The sequence below is a fragment of the Patiria miniata genome, unplaced genomic scaffold, assembly GCF_015706575.1.
Source record: "Patiria miniata isolate m_02_andy unplaced genomic scaffold, ASM1570657v1 HiC_scaffold_5, whole genome shotgun sequence".
Lineage (NCBI taxonomy): Eukaryota > Metazoa > Echinodermata > Asteroidea > Valvatida > Asterinidae > Patiria > Patiria miniata.
Genome location: NW_024037072.1, coordinates 7,206,493 through 7,224,958, shown reverse-complemented (window position 1 = coordinate 7,224,958; position 18,466 = coordinate 7,206,493). Strand labels below are relative to the sequence as shown.

General features: G+C 40.1%; 3 protein-coding genes across 4 annotated transcripts in view; 1 reads left to right on the top strand and 2 right to left on the bottom strand.

The window, feature by feature from the left end:
• Window positions 1-6,704, top strand: part of LOC119740808 (alpha-mannosidase 2C1-like) — a 38,192-nt gene extending 31,488 nt beyond the window's left edge. For both annotated transcript variants that reach the window (XM_038216244.1, XM_038216243.1), the window contains 6 exons: window positions 90-233; window positions 2,298-2,407; window positions 4,264-4,343; window positions 5,348-5,490; window positions 5,587-5,690; window positions 6,491-6,704. In XM_038216244.1, the coding sequence (XP_038072172.1) occupies window positions 90-233; window positions 2,298-2,407; window positions 4,264-4,343; window positions 5,348-5,490; window positions 5,587-5,690; window positions 6,491-6,620 (711 nt within the window). In that variant the 3' untranslated portion in view covers window positions 6,621-6,704. The remainder of the gene's footprint in view (window positions 1-89; window positions 234-2,297; window positions 2,408-4,263; window positions 4,344-5,347; window positions 5,491-5,586; window positions 5,691-6,490) is intronic.
• Window positions 6,705-7,034: 330 nt separating this feature from the next.
• LOC119740812 (ganglioside GM2 activator-like) lies at window positions 7,035-10,816 on the bottom strand. Its single transcript, XM_038216250.1, has 4 exons — window positions 10,588-10,816; window positions 9,143-9,356; window positions 8,413-8,608; window positions 7,035-7,752 (listed from the first exon to the last, which is right to left on the bottom strand). Exons 1-4 carry the CDS (start codon window positions 10,679-10,681, stop codon window positions 7,666-7,668), a joined length of 591 nt encoding a protein of 196 aa, XP_038072178.1. The 5' UTR covers window positions 10,682-10,816; the 3' UTR covers window positions 7,035-7,665.
• Window positions 10,817-11,701: 885 nt separating this feature from the next.
• Window positions 11,702-14,923, bottom strand: LOC119740811 (ganglioside GM2 activator-like). Its single transcript, XM_038216249.1, has 4 exons — window positions 14,750-14,923; window positions 14,006-14,237; window positions 13,317-13,506; window positions 11,702-12,086 (listed from the first exon to the last, which is right to left on the bottom strand). Exons 1-4 carry the CDS (start codon window positions 14,844-14,846, stop codon window positions 12,000-12,002), a joined length of 606 nt encoding a protein of 201 aa, XP_038072177.1. The 5' UTR covers window positions 14,847-14,923; the 3' UTR covers window positions 11,702-11,999.
• Between the last annotated feature and the right edge of the window lie 3,543 nt (window positions 14,924-18,466).

Below are 18,466 nucleotides of genomic sequence, written 5' to 3'. Positions count from 1 at the left end.
TCATTTAGCCACACTGAAATGCAGTTAGTATATTATGTCAAATTTTCTTCATTGAGTTTGTAATTTTGATTTTTAAACTTTGATTCAAGGTTGAATGGCATGAGAACCATAAGTTTTTGAAAGTTGAGTTTCCTCTGAATGTGCGGTCATCCAACGCAACGTACGACATTCAGTTTGGTCACCTGCAGCGCCCTACACACCTCAATACATCCTGGGACTCGGCAAAGTATGAGGTGGGTTTTCCCAACCTTAGTGTTTTAAGTATGATTTGAAGTTTCGCATGGTGAAATATAAAATGGGAATAAGATTTACGGATGACACCCTGTGATCGTCTGACTTCTTAAAGCTATAGTCCATCATTTGCAGCTATCCGAAAAGTAACTGGCGTAATTATTGTTGAAAAGCATACTTGGTTGAAAGATAGTAAGGGGACTAAACTCCCTGTGAAATGATTCTTTCTGGCAAGCTGTCATTTTGAAGTAATTAACAAAAGAAGGCCTTTCCAACGGTGCGTCTTAAGACGCACCGTAGGAAAATTTAAATTAGTAGTTCGTTTTGTTATTCAGCGAAGCGCGCACAAGCACTTGCACGACACACACGCATGCGTCGTTGCTATAATTCGTTGGATCAGTGCGCGACATCGCGTAGCTGCAATCGGCTCAGTGAGAACGTTTCTCGGACGCTGAATTCAGGCCCAATTCAAAACATGATTCAGCAACTTTTGATTTGAAATTGAGATCCTAGAATGTTGTTTTTCTTGAAATATACAGCTAAAGCTGAGCTGAAACTTCATCAGGTTAGTTGTTCAGCACCCTTCTTTAGATTTTGGGCACTTTTGTTGCTTCAAACGAACAAAATGCACAAATTACAAATGATGGACTTTAATCTAAGAGACTCTTCAATGAAAGGTTGGCTTTTAAATTTGAGAATATTCCAGTGGGCAGACAGAGCATATTTTCCAAAACATAAAAGGTAGAGTGGACCATCTGCAGCTATCCCAAAAAGTAGCCAACCAAATTGTTCTTAAACGGCTTACTTTGTTTAAAGATAGTAATGACCTGTGAAATTATTCCTTATGGCATGCTGCCATTTAGAAGTAAGCAATAAAAGAAGGTCATTTCCAAAGAAGTGACATTTTTGGAAATTTCTGTTTGTAGTTGGTTTGTAATTGGGCGAATCCGTGAATGGGTGCGATCAAGCGTTGACACGGCGCACACACACACACTTTGTTGCTATTATTCATTGGTTCAGTGTGTTACATCGCATAGCTGCAATTGGCTGAATAAGAATGTGTCCCGGATGCTGATTTCGGGCCAATTCAAAACATGACCCGGCAACTTTTGAATTGAAATCAAGATCTTGGAATATTGTTTTCTCCAAATGTACAGCATTCATAGAGCTGAAACTTCATCAGGTTAGTTGTTAAGCACCCTTCTTTAGATTTTGAGCACTTTTGTTGCTTCAAACGAAACAAATGACAACTGGTTCATTCTACCTTTGACTAAAAAATATCACAATGAGTTCTTTCAGATACAGGTCTTGACATGGTGTAATTTGCAAACCTTATTCGAGACAACGTAAGGTGACTAACTTAACTTCAGGATGAGATCCATAGAACATATTGTGAGAGGAGTAAACCTTTGCGTTGAAAGTAACTGTTTAACACAAATTGCCACTTCAAAACTTTAGCCAATTAAACTTCTAATGGGATTCTTCTGTGTCTTTACGTAGGTTGCCCCCTGTTGGCAAAAATGCAAGTGTTGTCAAATCACATCAGTTTATAAACTTAGATAAGGCCAAAAAAAAAAATATTCGGTCTCTGGTCAGACCAAAGTTCCGGAATTGACGCGCCCACGCGGCTTTTTTTTTTTTTTTTTTTTTTTTTTTTTTTTTTCTTCAAGCTTGGATTGTTCAAACAAGGTGGGTACTATTTTGCTTTTTTGGTGTCCTCATGTACATTGGTGTCCTCCATAATTTGCCTTGGTGCTTTCGATCATTTGCCTTGGTGCAATTTCCCATTCCTTGGTGCTCCTTGATAAAAAAATTGAGGAGGTGCGGAAATAGGGGGCGCTGTTGGAGCTACCGCGGAACATTTTGGAAAAAAAAAGATCGACGCGCATGATTAAAATCGACGCGCGCGCTGACCAGAGACCGACTTATTTTTTTTTTGGCCTAAGCCTTATGTTTTGATAACGGCCTAATTTTTGTTTTTTTGAAAAGCAAAGTAACTTCACTTTGAGAGTAAACTCTTTGATTCTTTATATCCCTGTCTTCTCCTTTTGTGTACTTTCTCCAAGGTGGTGGGCCATAAATGGGCCGATATGTCAGAGCATGGGTTTGGAGTTGCTCTACTCAACGATTGCAAGTATGGTCACAGTTGCCATGGTAACATCATGAGGTTATCCCTGTAAGTGGTTTTAATCTTCACCAACTTCATGTCATGAACATCTTCATCCCTTAAAAATTTGTTAAAGAGCCATCTTCCCTTGAAATTACTGTTAACTTAATTTTCACGGATTTTTCAACATATTAAGCAAGATTAGGAGTCCGTGAAAACACCCTTAAGAAGGTCCTTTGTTTACCCATGGAGATAGACCCAGTGTACCGTTATAAATAACCAATGATAATCCTCAGTAGCCAGGGTCATTAAAAAAAAAACGTGAAAATACCCTTACAGGATTAGTCCTATATAAGCCCCATGTGAATGTCCGTGAAACATCTCTTAAAGATTCTTTTCACGGAGAAATTGACTTTTAATGAATTTTCAATTTTTAAAGTTGATGATATCTGATAGCTTGTGAGAAAACTTCATAAGGTTTACTTGGGCGAGACTGGAAGCCAGGACCCAGGTTACAAGGGCACACATTCTATCACTCACCCACCAAGCTTGCTGGTTCAAGTTTTCCGGTTCAAATTGGATATGTAGCAGCCACTGATCTCTATATAAAGACTGGATAGCGGATAAAGAGCCGCACAATGAATGAATTTGACGCCATATTGGTGAGACCGGTGAGACGGGCTGTGGTGATCTACAAAGGACAAGTTGCCGTCTTTATAGGCATCATGAATGCTTTTGTAATATCGCAGTTCACTTGATTTATATTTTGACCACCAACACTGACCACGGTTTACAATTTTTCTAACGTTGTGGTTTACTTTTTTTAATGTCGCAGTTACTTTTTCGGCGTTTGGGAAATAATAATCACTGCGGAAATGTGTCCTTTTTATAACATCATAATACGTGTACGTGACCAAAATGCACGTCAACTCTTCATACAGCGCGCGCGATATATACGCGTAGAACATTTGTAATATACGCGGCCATCTTCGTGAGACCGGGGGTGAATTGGTCAATATGCAAAGTCTACTGTGTGACTGGTGTATGGATATCCGCTATCCAGTCTTAGATCAGTGGTAGCAGCCTGTACTGTAATCACGGACTTTTGCCACAGATTTTCATATTGGCTGATACACACAATATCAAAATTTAATGCTAGAGAAGATCATTTGCAGTTATCCAAAAGTAACTGACCAGATTATTGCTAAAAAGCGTAGTTGGCTTAAAGATGTTATGGCACTAAACTCCCTGTGAAATTATTCCTTCTGGCATGCTGTCATTTTGAAGAAAATGATATCAGAAGGTCATTCCAAAGATGCGACAAGTGACACATTTTTTTGAAATTTCCGTTAGTAGCTGGTTTGTAATTGGGTGAATCGGTGAATGGGTGTGCACAAGCATTGACAGGAAGCACGCTCGCGCGGTTGCTATAATTTCGTTGGTTCAGTGCATGACATCATGTAGCTGCAATTAGCTGAATGAGAATATGTTCTGTATGCTGATTTCGGGCGCAATTCAAAATATGCCTTGGCAACTTTTAAATTGAAATCAAGATCCTAGAGTATTGTTTTCTTGGAATACACAGCATTCACAGAGCTAAAACTTCATCAGGTTATTTGTTAAGCACCTTTCTTTAGATTTTGAGTGCTTTTGTTGCTACAAACGAAACAAATGCACAAATGATAAATGATCTACTCTACCCTTAAATTACCCTTACGCAATTTCATTAAAAAGGTCACAGATGGCTAAAATAGTTACATGACCTTTTGGTTTATTTTTTTTAAATTAGGCATGTAAAACACAGTCTTTTTTTATTTGACTTGTGGCTCTCGTAATATTTTCCTCTGCAGGTAATTAGATTCTATCAGTTCTTTAGATCTGTTTGTTTGTTAGGTTGTTTGTTTATTTTTTAAATTTTATTTCAGACTGAGATCGCCGAAGAGTCCTGATCCAACAGCAGACATGGGGCAACATGAATTCACCTATGCCATCATGCCACATACGGGTAAAAAAAAAAAGAAACTTATACTGATGATAAAAATGATCTCCAAACAATCTTGAATTCTCAGTGCTTCTCTAAAGCCCGGTTCATACTCTGCGCGAAAGCGAACGCGAATTTGTGACGTCGTGGCAAGTATTTGCGCTGCGAATTCGTAAAAGTTGAACATATTTCAACTCGGGCGAATTTCGCAACGAATGTTTTATGACGTCAAATTCGCTTAGCATTCGCTTTTGCATGAAGTATGAACCGGGCTTTAGTCAAACGTCATCACAAAGCTTATGTTAATTTGTTCCCTGCTGACAAACTGTTGATACTGTATAAGACTTGTTCATGTTAACTCCATAACTAGTGGCTTCTCTTTGACAGTGTAATTAGTAAGTTTCAAATCGAGGCACTATTACTATTATTATTTTTATTAATCATTTCTGGTAATGAAACCAAGGATTCCTCAAAAGCACCCTAGGCACTGTAGCTCGCAAGCTTGAAGAAATCTGTGGAGAGAAGACAATTAGAAGAAATTACAGTTTTAGAGGTGGGAGGAAAATCCCAGTAGAAAATTCTTGGGAAAACCCACGAAATCATGTAGGGACTGAAAACCTAATCCACATATTGGCCCAGGCAGGATTCGAACCCGGGTCACAGCGGTGGAAGGCGGGGAAAGTACCGCTACGCCAACCTGACTCCCCATGACATATCTCAGTCTTTAGCCATTACTCTAAAGTTGTCTAAATTCCCATTGATCATGCACTACACAAGTTATTCACATTTGATTCAAAAATCGAAATAAAAAAATTATCCACCCCAATCCTGTTTTTAAATTGTGGCCCTACAACAATTCAGGCTGATCCACATTAAAAGCCCTTTTATCTCAGCTTGATTACAGTTGCCAAAATTTGTGTTTGTTTTTGTTTTTGTTATTAAAATAAAATATTGACACTGAAAAATCAAAGAAAGATAAGCTTGATTTCATTACATTTTCTTTTCATTTTGATCTTGTCACATCGCAGGCAGTTTTCAGGAGAGTGGAGTGATCCAACAAGCATATAATCTCAACAACCCGTTGGTCGTCTTCCCTGGTTCCCTGCCACATCAAGGCGGTTCGTACTTCAAAGTGGATAATCCAGCTGTTGTGATAGAAACAGTCAAGAAGGTTCGCTTTTTGCTCTTTGTTTTGTTAATTTAAATAAAAATAAAAGATGCGATTTTGATGTAAACAGTTCCATACTTTGTTTTTTTTTCACTGCAGGCAGAGGATAATGACAATGTTGTAGTGATGCGACTGTACGAAGCGTTTGGTGGACAGGCCAAAGCCACAATCCAGAGTAGCCTACATATCAGCAGAGCCGTGAGGTAAGATGAACTACCTACTCATTCAAAAAGTATGCTACTCATTGAAAAAATATGTGAACTTTAAAGGTACAGTCCATCTTTTGTAATTTGTGCATTTTGTTCGTTTGAAGCTACAAAAGTGCTCAAAATCTAAAGAAGGGTGCTGAACAACTAATCTGATGAAGTTTCAGCTCAGCTTCAGCTGTATATCTTGAGAAAAATGACATTCTAGGATCTCGATTTCAAATCAAAAGTTGCTGGATCATGTTTTGAATTGGGCCTGAATTCAGTGTCTAAGACACGTTCTCACTGAGCTGATTACAGCTATGCGATGTCGCGCACTGATCCGATGAATAATAGCAACGGCGCACGCGTGTGTCATGTCAATGCTTGTGCGCGCTTCGCCGAATAAAAAAAAAAGAACTACTGACGGAAATTGCAACGATGCTTCTTTATGTGCATGAATATACTCGGTGTTGTCTGAGGCCTTACGAGACAGAAATCACAAGCTTACTCAGGTACTTGAACCCATGACCTCCCGCTTACTAGTACAGATGTCTTACCACTCGACCGCCGAGCTTGCCGGGGTTGGCTGGCTGGCTCGAATCTAATACAGCAGCGTGTCACTATTTATAAGCACTAGCAAGCAGGTCGTGTGTTTGAGTCCCATCAGAGTAAGCTTGTGGTTTCTTAGGAGGGGTGAGGGAGGGGACATCAAGTACACAGTGTTTATAGAATTACTCGGTGAAGGGCCAAACCCAATATTGAATTTCCATCTTACATTTGAACTGTTCTCAACTTTTGTTCTTGTGTGCATGCAGATGCAACATTCTTGAGGAGCCCACACCCAACAATGCCCTCAATGGGAACGAGATCAAGTGGGTGGGTAGGTCAGTTCAACTCCATCTCAAGCCTTTTCAGATCGTCTCCCTGCTTTTGTTTTTAGAGTAGGTGTGTTTTCACATCTTTTAAGGTGAACTTGAGACCAGAGGAGTTGACAGTGTGCGGTCTCCAGCCAGATCATTGAGATTCAAATGTTGAATATAATAGGAGAGTCAGTAGGATTAAAGCATCTTGAATAATATGCAGTTTTTTTTCGGTGACAGATGGGTTGCGAGCTTTGGTGTACACAAATGCTTAATTGTCAATTGCGAATGACAATTAAACAAAATGGCAGCTGACTTTTCATTGCGAATGAATTTGATAGTTTGAATTATGGTGGACAAATTGATGGATTAACTGATTTATAATGATTGACTTTACATTTTCTAACGAAAAATTATTTCTTATAAAAGCAAATTTTTATTCAAAGTATTGCACACAATTGTAAAAATTGATTGAGAATAGCCTTTTGTTTTCATTTTCTTTCACACATTTAATTTTTGCATACTTATAAATCAAACATATATGTATTTTCAATCTTGACGTCAAAAATGATAGTAAACACAATTATGTTACATGAACTGTTAGGTACAGAAACATATAAGTAAGGAGTGAACTTCTTCTTTCGTATGGCGTGCACAGCCTACAGCTGTGACAAAGTGACATTATATGTATTTGGTTCCAAAAACTATGCGGCTGCAGACTTTGTTTCGATTTGATGCAAGTTTTGTTTTTAGTTTGTAAAGGCAAAAATCACTTGTAAAGTGAAATTGAAGGATTGCCTCACTTTGCAGTGTCGGCGGCTTCACCACCTTTTAGGGGTGATCATCTTTGGATGGAAGTTTCTCCAAAAAGTCATTGGATACCCCCCCCCCCCCCGAAAACAGAAAATGAAAGATGACGATATAGGCCTAAGCTTTAATTTGATGGGTGTCTCAAACACCTTGGAGAGTTGTGAGTATTTTTCCTGATCTTGAGAAGTGGGGGTATTTATCATCGAGGTCGATGACACTTTGTTTGCTGGTCTGCAACCCGAAGACTTGGTTTTGAGCCAGCTTAGTCTGGTGACCATTTAGTGGTCAAGCATCCTGCATCCTAGCCTCACTTCTCACGCTTAGCTGGTCATGTTCATTCTGTACTCCACACACAGGACCTTGTTGTCGTTCGCATCTGTAACGTCAGCTATCATGCGGTATTTTCCCTGTACAAATGAGTAAAGATAAAATAAGTTTATATCTATTTTGTATGGAAAAAACTGATGTTGTAAGAATGGAGCAGGTCACAAAATAAATCTTAAAAGAAAAGACCAAATTGAGTCAGTTTAAGTTACTTTAGTTTACTAATTGTGTGAATTTGTGTTGGAGGGGCTTTTGAATTCGGGGAGCTCAGTCAACCCCTAAAAAAAAATTAAAATATAAATAGATTAAATTTCACTGGAAATCTTTTCATGTATCTGGTCTACACAATGGGTCGGATTTAGCCAATTCTTACGGGGTAACGATAGCTCTGCCCGGCTCAGGGGAGTCAGTCATCAGTCGGGGAGTCAGTCAGTCAGTCAGTCTGTGAGATAGGTATGAAGAGGACACAAGGCTTGCCCTCGAGGACCGACAAACAATTGTTCATCATCACATTCTTTTTTTCTCTTCTGAAGACTATCAGAGCATACTGAACTAAACGTCGAGTTTGACAACCAACCGGTTCTTTTGAGAACTCGAACCACACATCTTCTCAAAAGAAATTCTTGCACATGGTGTTACCGGAAACCCTCTCTGACTTCCTATTGGGCTCCCTTCCTGTCCATACTTGGAGACCCTGGGTTTCTTTACCAGAAATAATCAAATTAAACAATTTATAAACTTACGGTTAGAAAAGTCGTCATGATAGTGGGTAGACCTGTGGTATCAAGGAATATACGAATTGGCTCTGTGCTAGCGGTGCGGTAGCTGGATCCAGCCGGGGCGAACGGGCAGTGACACGGCAGTCCATTGTCCGTAAACTCGCTGGGGCAGCCATAGCGTGATTCCAGATACTCCAACGATGAACATACATCATATTGACTGGGGGAATGAAGTTGGCGTCAGAATGCTTAAATGCTGAACAGGTAAATTTGAGATAAATCTGATCCAAGCTAATTTGAAGGGCAACTTAGACCCAGTAACTGAGACGCTATAGAACTCATTTGTTTTTGTTTTTTTCAGTAGGCCCTATAGTATCGAATTTTGAGTTTGGTCGGCTAGTAGAAGTATGACCGACCAAAGTCAAAATTCGAAACTAGCGCCCCAGTTACCGGGTCTAAAAAAAAGGCAACGCTGCATGCTTCACGTGGCCTCATTTCCGATTCTTTCTAAGTTCTTGTGTCTATATTCTGTTTAAAAAAGTTCAAATTAATATGTGTCCCCCGCTGTAACGAATTATTAAGCGAACTTTAGTAACTATATAATGTCAATACGCAGGTACTGGCAAATAACGCAATTGTTGTAGACTTGTTTCTCAAACAGAAAGTTCAGTCAGGGTTCAACACCCGACAGTTTATTAATCAAGCAATTAGACCAAAGCTTGCTCTGATATTTTGTTATTGGAGATGATCTTACCAGCTTCCAACGGGTAGCCCACCGAGCATAGAAAAACACGGAATCCTCATCTCCCAATCGAAGAACGTCACCTTCTTTATTGTCAGGGTCAATGTCAGGGGATAAGTGACATTTCTGGTGACCTCGGAACTGAGGCTCATGTACGCGTTATCGTTCAGTGTGACAGGGTCGGGGGAGATGTTGAAATCTCGAACTTGAAGTGCTGCATCGTCAGCTGGAACAAGAAAAACAAGGTCATCAAGGTGTCAATGAACTTGAGTATGTGTTTGAGTAAGTGACATCCACAAACTTTGTTTCTTTATCTTCGTCTCCAGCTTAAAACTCATAGTAAAAAACTGCTACGTTCAAACCCATTGAAAATACACCAACCATTGGCCCATTTGGTGACATAATTTGGTGTCTCTTTAAGTGGAAAATGTACCAGAATTATACCTGTGTGTGTCAGGTCAGGCGACCAAAAAATCATGAAGCTGGAGTCTGGAACCGATTCACGGAGACGAAGCCAAGATTTCGTAAACAGTGTCAAACTTTTTCTCGCATTATTATGGTGCGCGATATCTAGTTGGATTAGTTTTAGTCGTAAAACAATGGTACCAAAATTTACGCCATAGTGGTCACGCAAAAAAGCGCGGAACTCAATGCTGTTGTTCTGCTCATAATCGATATCTTTCGATAAGATTGGAAGGTTAATTCAAGTCGTAACATTGATGGAAAGATTACGCAGTAAAATCTTTTGGTAAATCAATTTGCAGTCGTGTGTGGGCCACGTATCGATAAGAGCTCTATCTAATATCAGTCTGTTGGTCGGTTCATGGTCGGTTCATAGTTGAATTACGTATAGAAGGTCTATAGGGTCAAGGACAACTTTGTATGATGAAATCTCGAAGTTTCGAACAGATTATACTCGGAAATCAAAAGACGAAAAAACTGACCAATTTCGTTGATAACCAAACCAACATTTACCCTAACTGTTTGAACGATATCCAATTTCAAGGTAAACAATCGTAAAGTTAAAACTGGTTAATGCGATTTTGGCATCAATCTGAAATGAGTTTTAATAGAACGTGCACAAGCGTAAGTTTGTACGATATATATGAAAGCCCATCAACCATACGCGTTCCTCCGATCCTATACCCTCATCGATCATACGGGTGAAGTTATCAACCATGCATATCTAGGACAAACGTGTATGTTTGATGGGGAGAATAATGAATTATATACATATCTGTAAAATTTACCCCCTTGCTCTTAAAGAGGAATTTTGATTAAAAAAAATATACACTATAGAGGAATTTCAACATGGAACTGAATGAAATCGAGAGCCTCAGTGATGTCTTTCGTTGAGAGGATTTTTTTTAAAGGTCCTCAATTAACACAGTGACCACCACTGACAGCCTCGGTTTCAATGCTCATTTTAAATTATTCGTCCATTCCAGGTCACTTACCCGTTGAAGGACATTGCTGCCACGAAAAATAAGCGCCTTCGCTTCCAGAAATGACAAGGAGCGCTAGGAAAGCCGTCACTGCGAAAGAGTCCATCTTCAGATCAAAATCCCACCGACTCACTGCGGTCCGTACTACAAAGTAACTGCCCAAGTTGCAAACTGAATCGTCTGTGGGAACGCGACGTGCTTATATAGGCGTTCTGTAAGGCAAATTATTTTTTAACGCAATGACTAAATAAACTTGTTGCATAAGCGATACAGAATTGGGTTCATATCAAATTTAATATGAGAATGTTACGCAATGGTTATTTACAACTTAAGGACATGTTTGTGCAAATCATTGTATGTTTTTCAGATTATTGCAAATTTCGATCCCCCCCCCCCGTGACGGTCATTTGCTACGATTTGTTCAAAGAAGAAAACGTATATACATATAATCGTCAACTCCTCTTGAAGAGCATAGAGGAATAAGAACGGAAGTCCTCCATAGTTTATTTAAAGGGCAAACTGCCGAACAATTCTTATATCTTTAGAGACAGTGGGAAACACCACAACTTGTGCATCCCGTGTATTGTGGATTTCTCCCTCGAATGACTGAGGATGGTACTACCTTCAGTTCTGAGGGAAAAGCTAGTTTCGTTTGTCTTCGTGCGTGTAACTCGTCTGACTTTCTTTGGAGGTCCCTCTGTACTGGTTTCTACTGCATTTTGGAGTCAGGTAGTCCGGAGTCAGGTAGTCCGTTGGTAATTCAATTTATTATTTAATAATTAAATTTATTATTTTATACAATATCATGAGTTATTGTAGTCTTGTACCAAGCCTGGAGTTTGGGGTATTATTCCCCCTTAATCTGCTCAAAGCCAACGCGAGGCCACTAATCAACAAACTGAATCCAAACCAGTCCTGGGAACTTTGGCAGTGCTACTCAGGAAATATTGAGCACACCTCACGCGCGTGGATTATCTTGAACTTAATACAGAGCCCATTCAATCATGGAGCTACAATTTGAACATTATGCCATTATGTTGGACCTTGACCACCAGTCTTCCTATCGCAGGTTATCAACTTAAATTCATTATCGCAACGTGTGCGGGGGGGGGGGCGTTTGCCCCCCCCCCAGACTTTCCCAAGTGCCCCTTTTGCGGCCATAAATGTGCCCCCTCGATCATTAAAGTGTTCCCTCAAGATAAAGAAAAAATGCCCTTTAAGTATCTTACTATTTCTTAGAATTAACAATTTCCCAATAATGGTAGAGATATTTTTGATATAAACGAGGAATATGAAAACCAAGTCCCAAAACCCATATAAGACGCCCTGAAAATGGGCACATAATGTATGTTTAGCATATAATCATTGGTTTTGAAGAGCGCCCCCTATGTTGGAAGATGGAACTCCTCCCATGTTATGGAGTCTCAGATGTTGGTGATACTGTTTTCATACTCAATGCAGCCTACGATGCCGGTACTATCGGAAAGACGTACTGTCGTGCGGTAATCGCCCTGCCAAGAAAAACAAAACAGAATATAAAAAAACCGGACAGAATTTGATATAAATTGATCTCTTTTTTATTGGAAAAATTAAGAATGACATTCATTTAAAAAAGGGGGATGCTAAACGCTTCCGATGATGCAAGAACTTGTTTGTGAACACAATTCAATTAAACATGAAGGGAACAGTTCAGCTTAACCTTCAAAATCTCCAGGTTTCTGCCGGATATTAAATCAGTATAAACATTTTAATGCGCATTGCCTTTCTCTTATCTTCCAGATTTTGTTCTTAACATGTGATTCATAGATAGTGAGGTTATCTTTAAATGAGTATAACAAGCCGACCAAGGGCATGCAGTGCAAACCAGTTGGGGCTGTACATCGGTACCAGGTAAACCCGAGTACGCGACCGCTGACGCCAGGAACCGGTTCCAGATTATGGGATCGGGTACCCGTAACCAACTTTCCAAATTACTTAGTAACTTCCCAGACAATGAAAAAGAAAGGTTTCGGATGTCATTGGTGGGGAATTTTCAAAATGAAAACCAGGCTACATGGGAAAACAAAACATATTTCCCATTTATGACGCTCGCGAAAGGTCAGTGTAGTTTACACCGTAAAGCTACAAAGCTCACAGACTGAACACACTTCTTGCTGTAGTGTTTGACCCACTAAATGGATAGTATAGTATTATCGTACTGACCTTTATGAACAATCGGAACAACAACTTCCGAGATTTGAATTTTGGGGTTGGGTTTCTTTAATGACTACCTGGGTACCCGTGTATTTTTCAATCGGGTACCCGCTTCCAGTATACTTTACTCGTAAATACACTGAGCCCTAAACTAGTGGATAAATACAAGTCATGTATTAAATTTAGACATCGAAATCCTCCCTTAATACACGAAGGGACTAAATTCAGAATTTCTTCTGCCGAAACTAAATCTATATAATATCCGTGCTGCATTCAAGAAAGTTTCTCTACGAGTTCTATTCAGTAATTGAGTATAATGGATGTTCATTGGACATCATGATGCGTCTGTTCTACAATGGGCTGGATTTAGCCCAATCATTTGGCGTGTGACGGGTAATTCTATTAGATAGCACTGCCCGGCTCACAAGTGACAGACAGTCAGTCGGTCGGTCCCCATGGAGAAAAAAATAGTTGGTCAGTCGGTAAGTTATTTTATGTGGATAGCAGAATCACTGCTTTTAAGCATTACTTTTGTTTATTGAACTTACGTTGAGGAACATGTTGGGTACCAGTGGCACACTTGAAGTGTCGAGGTAGACAGGAATTCGAGGACGCACCAAGGAACTGTACACGCCGGCACGGAAGGGGCATGTACACGGTATACCATTGTCGGTGTATTCGGCCGGGCAACCGTACAACTGGTAGAAGTGGTCGCACATTTCGCATACTTCGTAGGTGCTAGACACGAACAGCAAAAGAAAATAGAGGGGTAAGATAGCAGAAAATCGTTACAATGCATTGCCATTGATTATGCTAAAAAATTAGGATACTTTGTTGATACTGAGTCGACTTGCGAATGTCTACATCACAGAATGTGTTTCGATTTTCTCAGTATGCAGTAACGATAACTCATTGTTATTCAAATATCAATAATTTTCGAAATGATTACACCACCTTAATTCTCAGCCCGATCCCCGCCCCACCTCCACCCCCCCCCCCCCCCCAAAAAAAATAGAAGAAGAAGTATATCAGTGAAAGTGCAAGAGGTAAATCCAGTTAGTTTGACATGTATCTTGAACCCTTTCGACAACGTTGTGAGTATTTCCCCAGAATTTGGAAGTTAGGGCCGGTATTTTTATATCATCGGTGTCCATGGAAATAAATGTACGGGTCGGCACCCAGAGCTTCAATTATTTTACATTTCGTCCACAATTTTCTTGAGAACAACTAAAGTTACCAGCTGCCTATTCCGTAGTCTCCGAGCCACGACATACACGGCACTGAAATCTCCGTCTTGTAAAGCCAGAAAAGGTGAACAATCTTGTTGATTTCTAGGGACATGGTTAGCGGCGCCGTCAGGTTGCGAGTGATCCCGGCCTCGAAGTCCGCGTAAGCGAAGGCATCGGTCTGGATCGGGTCCGGAGTTAGGGACAGTTGGAGGACATTGAGTGCTGACCCGGCGGGACTGTCTGTAGAAAATTGAAAGACCATAATACAGCAAGGGTTTATGTATGTTTGATATTCTGACTGACACCAGAGTTTGGACTGTAGGAAGGAAAGCAAATATTGATTACTCATGCATCTATCAGAAAATGTTCAATAATAGCCAGGCACTGACTGAGGAAATTACAGAATTCGAATTAAATCATTTTCCAAGAAATTGAGTTATTTCTTTTAGAATGTATTAATGCACAACAGTGTGGATGTAAGTGGGTTAAGTTATTAGAAGCACACCGTCCGCGCTTTCTAAAAGCTTTTTATATTCAATTTCTAGTCGATAATCCCATCATAATATTTTCGAAATCGTCTACACCTTAGAATATTGAAGATTCGTGTTAAAAGATTATGATTGATGGTCATATTGTGGTTGGAAATTTATACATCATGCCTTTTCGTGGTGATCGCTAAAAAACAACAACCAAAAATAGATAATGCATACTTTTATTGTTTAATTGTAATCATAAACACAACTTTCATTTACCATCGCAAGGTTTCCATGAAAATTTCGCCTCACTTCCACCGATGAGGAGCATCAACGAAAGCACGAAACAACAAAAAGCTGGTTGATGCGTCATCATGCTGATCTCGAACTTGACTTGTAAAACTTTGGCACGTAGGCACTTTATAAATTTGAATGTTGATCTAGTGAATTGTATGTAATCAGCAAGTGTGGACTTTGGGTGGCATTTATCGCTAAAAGTAAGCAAGGAAATCCCAGTCAAAGTCACAAAGGAATTGAGCCACATTTGTTACCTGCACAATCTACATGTCGCGCTAATGTATAAACCAGGCTTTCATTGGATCCTACTTAGAAATTCACTAATATTATTTTAAGCTTTTGCGAATAAAAATCATAATGGTGCTACATATTCTATTATTGCTGTATAAAGGGCAAAGACTGTAATCGGTGACTGGAGTCCACGACTGTTTTATTTTTATCTGGTTGACCTAAACAAATAAAATTTTCACAAATAAATTAAACAAACACTTAACTATCATTGTCCGAATTTCTTAAGTCAATATTTTTGTGGCGATATACTCAGAGTGGGCTCCTTGCACAAGACACAAGTACCCCCTCAACGGTACGAAAGGGAGATTTGGGGAGACCACCGGAGAGACATGGAACACATAACATTGCCGGTATCATATGGAAATGATCAACTCCTGTGAAAAATCCAACTCCCTTTTTCCCTATTACTGGTTAATTCCTCACACGTGACAAATCACTCTCCTATATATATAGGCCTATAAATAGGCTATTATCAAATGTACGCATGCGCAATACTACCAACGGTCGAGTCCATATTTCATGGAGTTGGATATTTACGCAATGGCTTCACCAGATGTGCATAAAGTCTTCGTATGAGCGTCTAGTCAGGCCGGCGCGTGAACATCGCGCAGTACGCTCACCCAGTGGCGTAGCCACCGGGGGGGGGGGGGGGGGGGGGGGGACCGCCCCCCCCCCATGAAACCTTGTCGCCCCCCCCCCCCCCAGTCGCTCCCCCCCCCCCACTGAGATTTTGAGTTTCTAAAAAAATTATCATTGATCTAAATCTAAATAGTCGCGTATGATCCACACAGCCCCCCCCCATGAAACCTGAGATTTTGAGTTTCTAAAAAAATTATCATTGATCTAAATCTAAATAGTCGCGAATGATCCACACAGCCCCCCCCCCCCATGAAACTTTGTCGCCCCCCCCCTCAGTCGCCCCCCCCCCCCCCCCACTCAGATTTTGAGTTTCTAAAAAAATTATCATTGATCTACATGACGCCATGGGCGTCAATCCTGGGGGGACAGGGGGATTGGTCCCCCCCCCCCCCACTTTTTGAAGGGTGGGGGACACAATATCAAATGTCCCCCCCCCCCAGATTTTTGAACTCGTGTCTCATTTACAGGGCCCTATTATGTACTACAATGTATCTTTTGCTTAGAAGATATTGGTTAAAGTGGTCAGAAATTGCCTCAGATAGCACCACAGAGCATTTTAGAATCCACATTTTTTCGGGGCCCTTAAGCGGGCCCCGAACCCCACGCCTATAGCTCAGAATTCTGGTAGCTGATTCAATGACTCCAACCTCGAAAACAATGTTCAAAAATTTTTCTTATGCCTTTAGCTGAGAAAACCTCGAAAATTATGTTTAAATTATTATCTTTTGTGCTAAGATAATTATTGGTTAAAGTGATAAGAAATTGCCTCAGATCACACCACAGAGCATCGAGAATCCAATTTTTTCGGGGCCCTTAAGAGGGCCCCGAACCCCACGCCTATAGGTCAGAATACCGATAGCTGAGAATACCGATACCTGATTCAATGACTCCAACCTCGAAAACGATGTTCGAATAATTATCTTTTGCTAAGAAATATTAGTTAAAGCATGGAGGAAAGTGGTAAGAAATTGCTTCAGATCACACTACAGAACATCTAGAATCCAATTTTTTTCGGGGCCCTTAAGCGGGCCCCGAACCCCCACGCCGTAAGGGCTTCGCGCTTCGCGCTCGCATCAGTTCTGATCAAGGTATGTTTCCCCCCCCCCCCACTTTTGAGAAGCGATTGACGCCCCTACATGACGCCCCCCATGAACCCATGAAATGTTCCAGCCCCCCCCCCCCCCCAGCGCCCCCCACTGAAAAATTCCTGGCTACGCCACTGCGCTCACCCGATATACGTGTCCCGTCCATGGCCATCCACGGGGCTCTCGTAAAGTGGTAAAAACAAAGCATTATGATGAGTCTTTTAACTTCTCAGCTTGCTGCCGTATTCTGAAAAAAAAAAAACTAAAGTGAAAACTAAAGTCGAACGAAAGTTTGTACTGTTCTTGGCCACTGATTACAGCTAAAGCCCTGCTCGCATTTCTGGCAGGTTAGTATCGTCCTCGCTCCATGGGTACTACAGTTCGACACAATGACACAACCTCCTGCGTCACATAAGGAATTCATAAAAATACGTCGCTTAGGATTTTGGGGTTTGATGCAACAGAATCAGAATATCGATTTAAAAAAAAGAGTGAAAATATGCTCCAAAAGATAAGTTATCCAAAATCACAACATTTTCGGCTTTCCTTCTTAAATTAGACTAGCATAATTAAGTTGATTAAATTTGAAGGTTGACTCCATCTCTGACTGGCACTGATTTCTTTCTGCAACCGAGTTCGTCAAGGGAGTGGTTCCTATTCATTCACTACTTTGCTTTACTTTAAAACAACGTACTTAACAATTCTGACAAGCAAAACATTATTAATTTCCAAATAACATTAATGCTATAGGAGCCGGCATCTCGATAATTGCATTTTCGCGTTTTCACGAAGCTAATTAGAGACGCGAACATGCGTCCCCTTTAATAGAGAATTGTTGAACACGCCACTCAGATTTTCGTTTTCACGAAGGGACGGACATCTTTGTTACATTCTCAGCTGCGCACCCCATCCCTTTGAAAATCACATTGAACAGAAGGACGTAAATGTAGGAAGCTTGATTTTCATTTTCAAGAAGAGACGGGCATCTTTACTAATTAATTTGGGCTAATTAACTACCGTGTTAATTCTAATTACTGATTTAATATAAAAGTTTACATTTGAAAGAATCTTGTGAAGGTTTCCTTACTGCAGTGTTGTTAAAATAGGAGAAACTATAGTAGTTTTTGCAGTTTTAAAATAGGAGAAACTTCTTTTTTGATTTAATATCTCGGTAAAATTTTCCTTAAAATCCACATGCCCGTCCCTTCGTGAAAACACTGACGATATTTAAGAGTAGATAAAACCTACTGTATTAAAAATAGGATAAAAAGGACACAATCAGATAAAAAAATAATTGGGAACGAACGAAGAACTGAGAACCGGAACTTTTTTTTAGATGAATCTGGACCAAAAATAGTAAAAACACTCGCGTAATACATGTTTTTCACTGTCAATCCTTGATATTGCTTACATTGTGCAGTTTTAGAACAGACAACAAAAGGTTGTGTAATTTAAATGTGTTGAAGGGCCGATAAATGCGTTTTAGTAATGCAATCTATGCAAATGCGTCTTCGTGTCTCATTTGTTTTTTCGCTTTGCCACTTATTTGAAGGGTATTTTCGTGCCTTTTGTGTTTATGCCAATGCAACTTTCCATATTTATTAGCAAAACTGTGATGTCATTTCGGGCAGAAACCTCAATGTCACAGCACAAAAAGTAAATAGAATTTGGGATATTTTGCTGT

Excerpts from the sequence above, each read along its gene's own strand:
- LOC119740812 (XM_038216250.1), bottom strand. The coding sequence starts at position 10,681 with ATGGACTCTTTCGCAGTGACGGCTTTCCTAGCGCTCCTTGTCATTTCT. Across the intron at positions 9,357-10,587 it reads GCAGCAATGTCCTTCAACGG|CTGACGATGCAGCACTTCAA; the intron begins GTAAGTGACCTG and ends TTCTTGTTCCAG. Across the intron at positions 8,609-9,142 it reads GGGCTACCCGTTGGAAGCTG|TCAATATGATGTATGTTCAT; the intron begins GTAAGATCATCT and ends TCATTCCCCCAG.
- LOC119740811 (XM_038216249.1), bottom strand. The coding sequence starts at position 14,846 with ATGATGACGCATCAACCAGCTTTTTGTTGTTTCGTGCTTTCGTTGATG. Across the intron at positions 14,238-14,749 it reads TTCATGGAAACCTTGCGATG|ACAGTCCCGCCGGGTCAGCA; the intron begins GTAAATGAAAGT and ends AATTTTCTACAG. Across the intron at positions 12,087-13,316 it reads TACCCAACATGTTCCTCAAC|GGCGATTACCGCACGACAGT; the intron begins GTAAGTTCAATA and ends TTTTCTTGGCAG.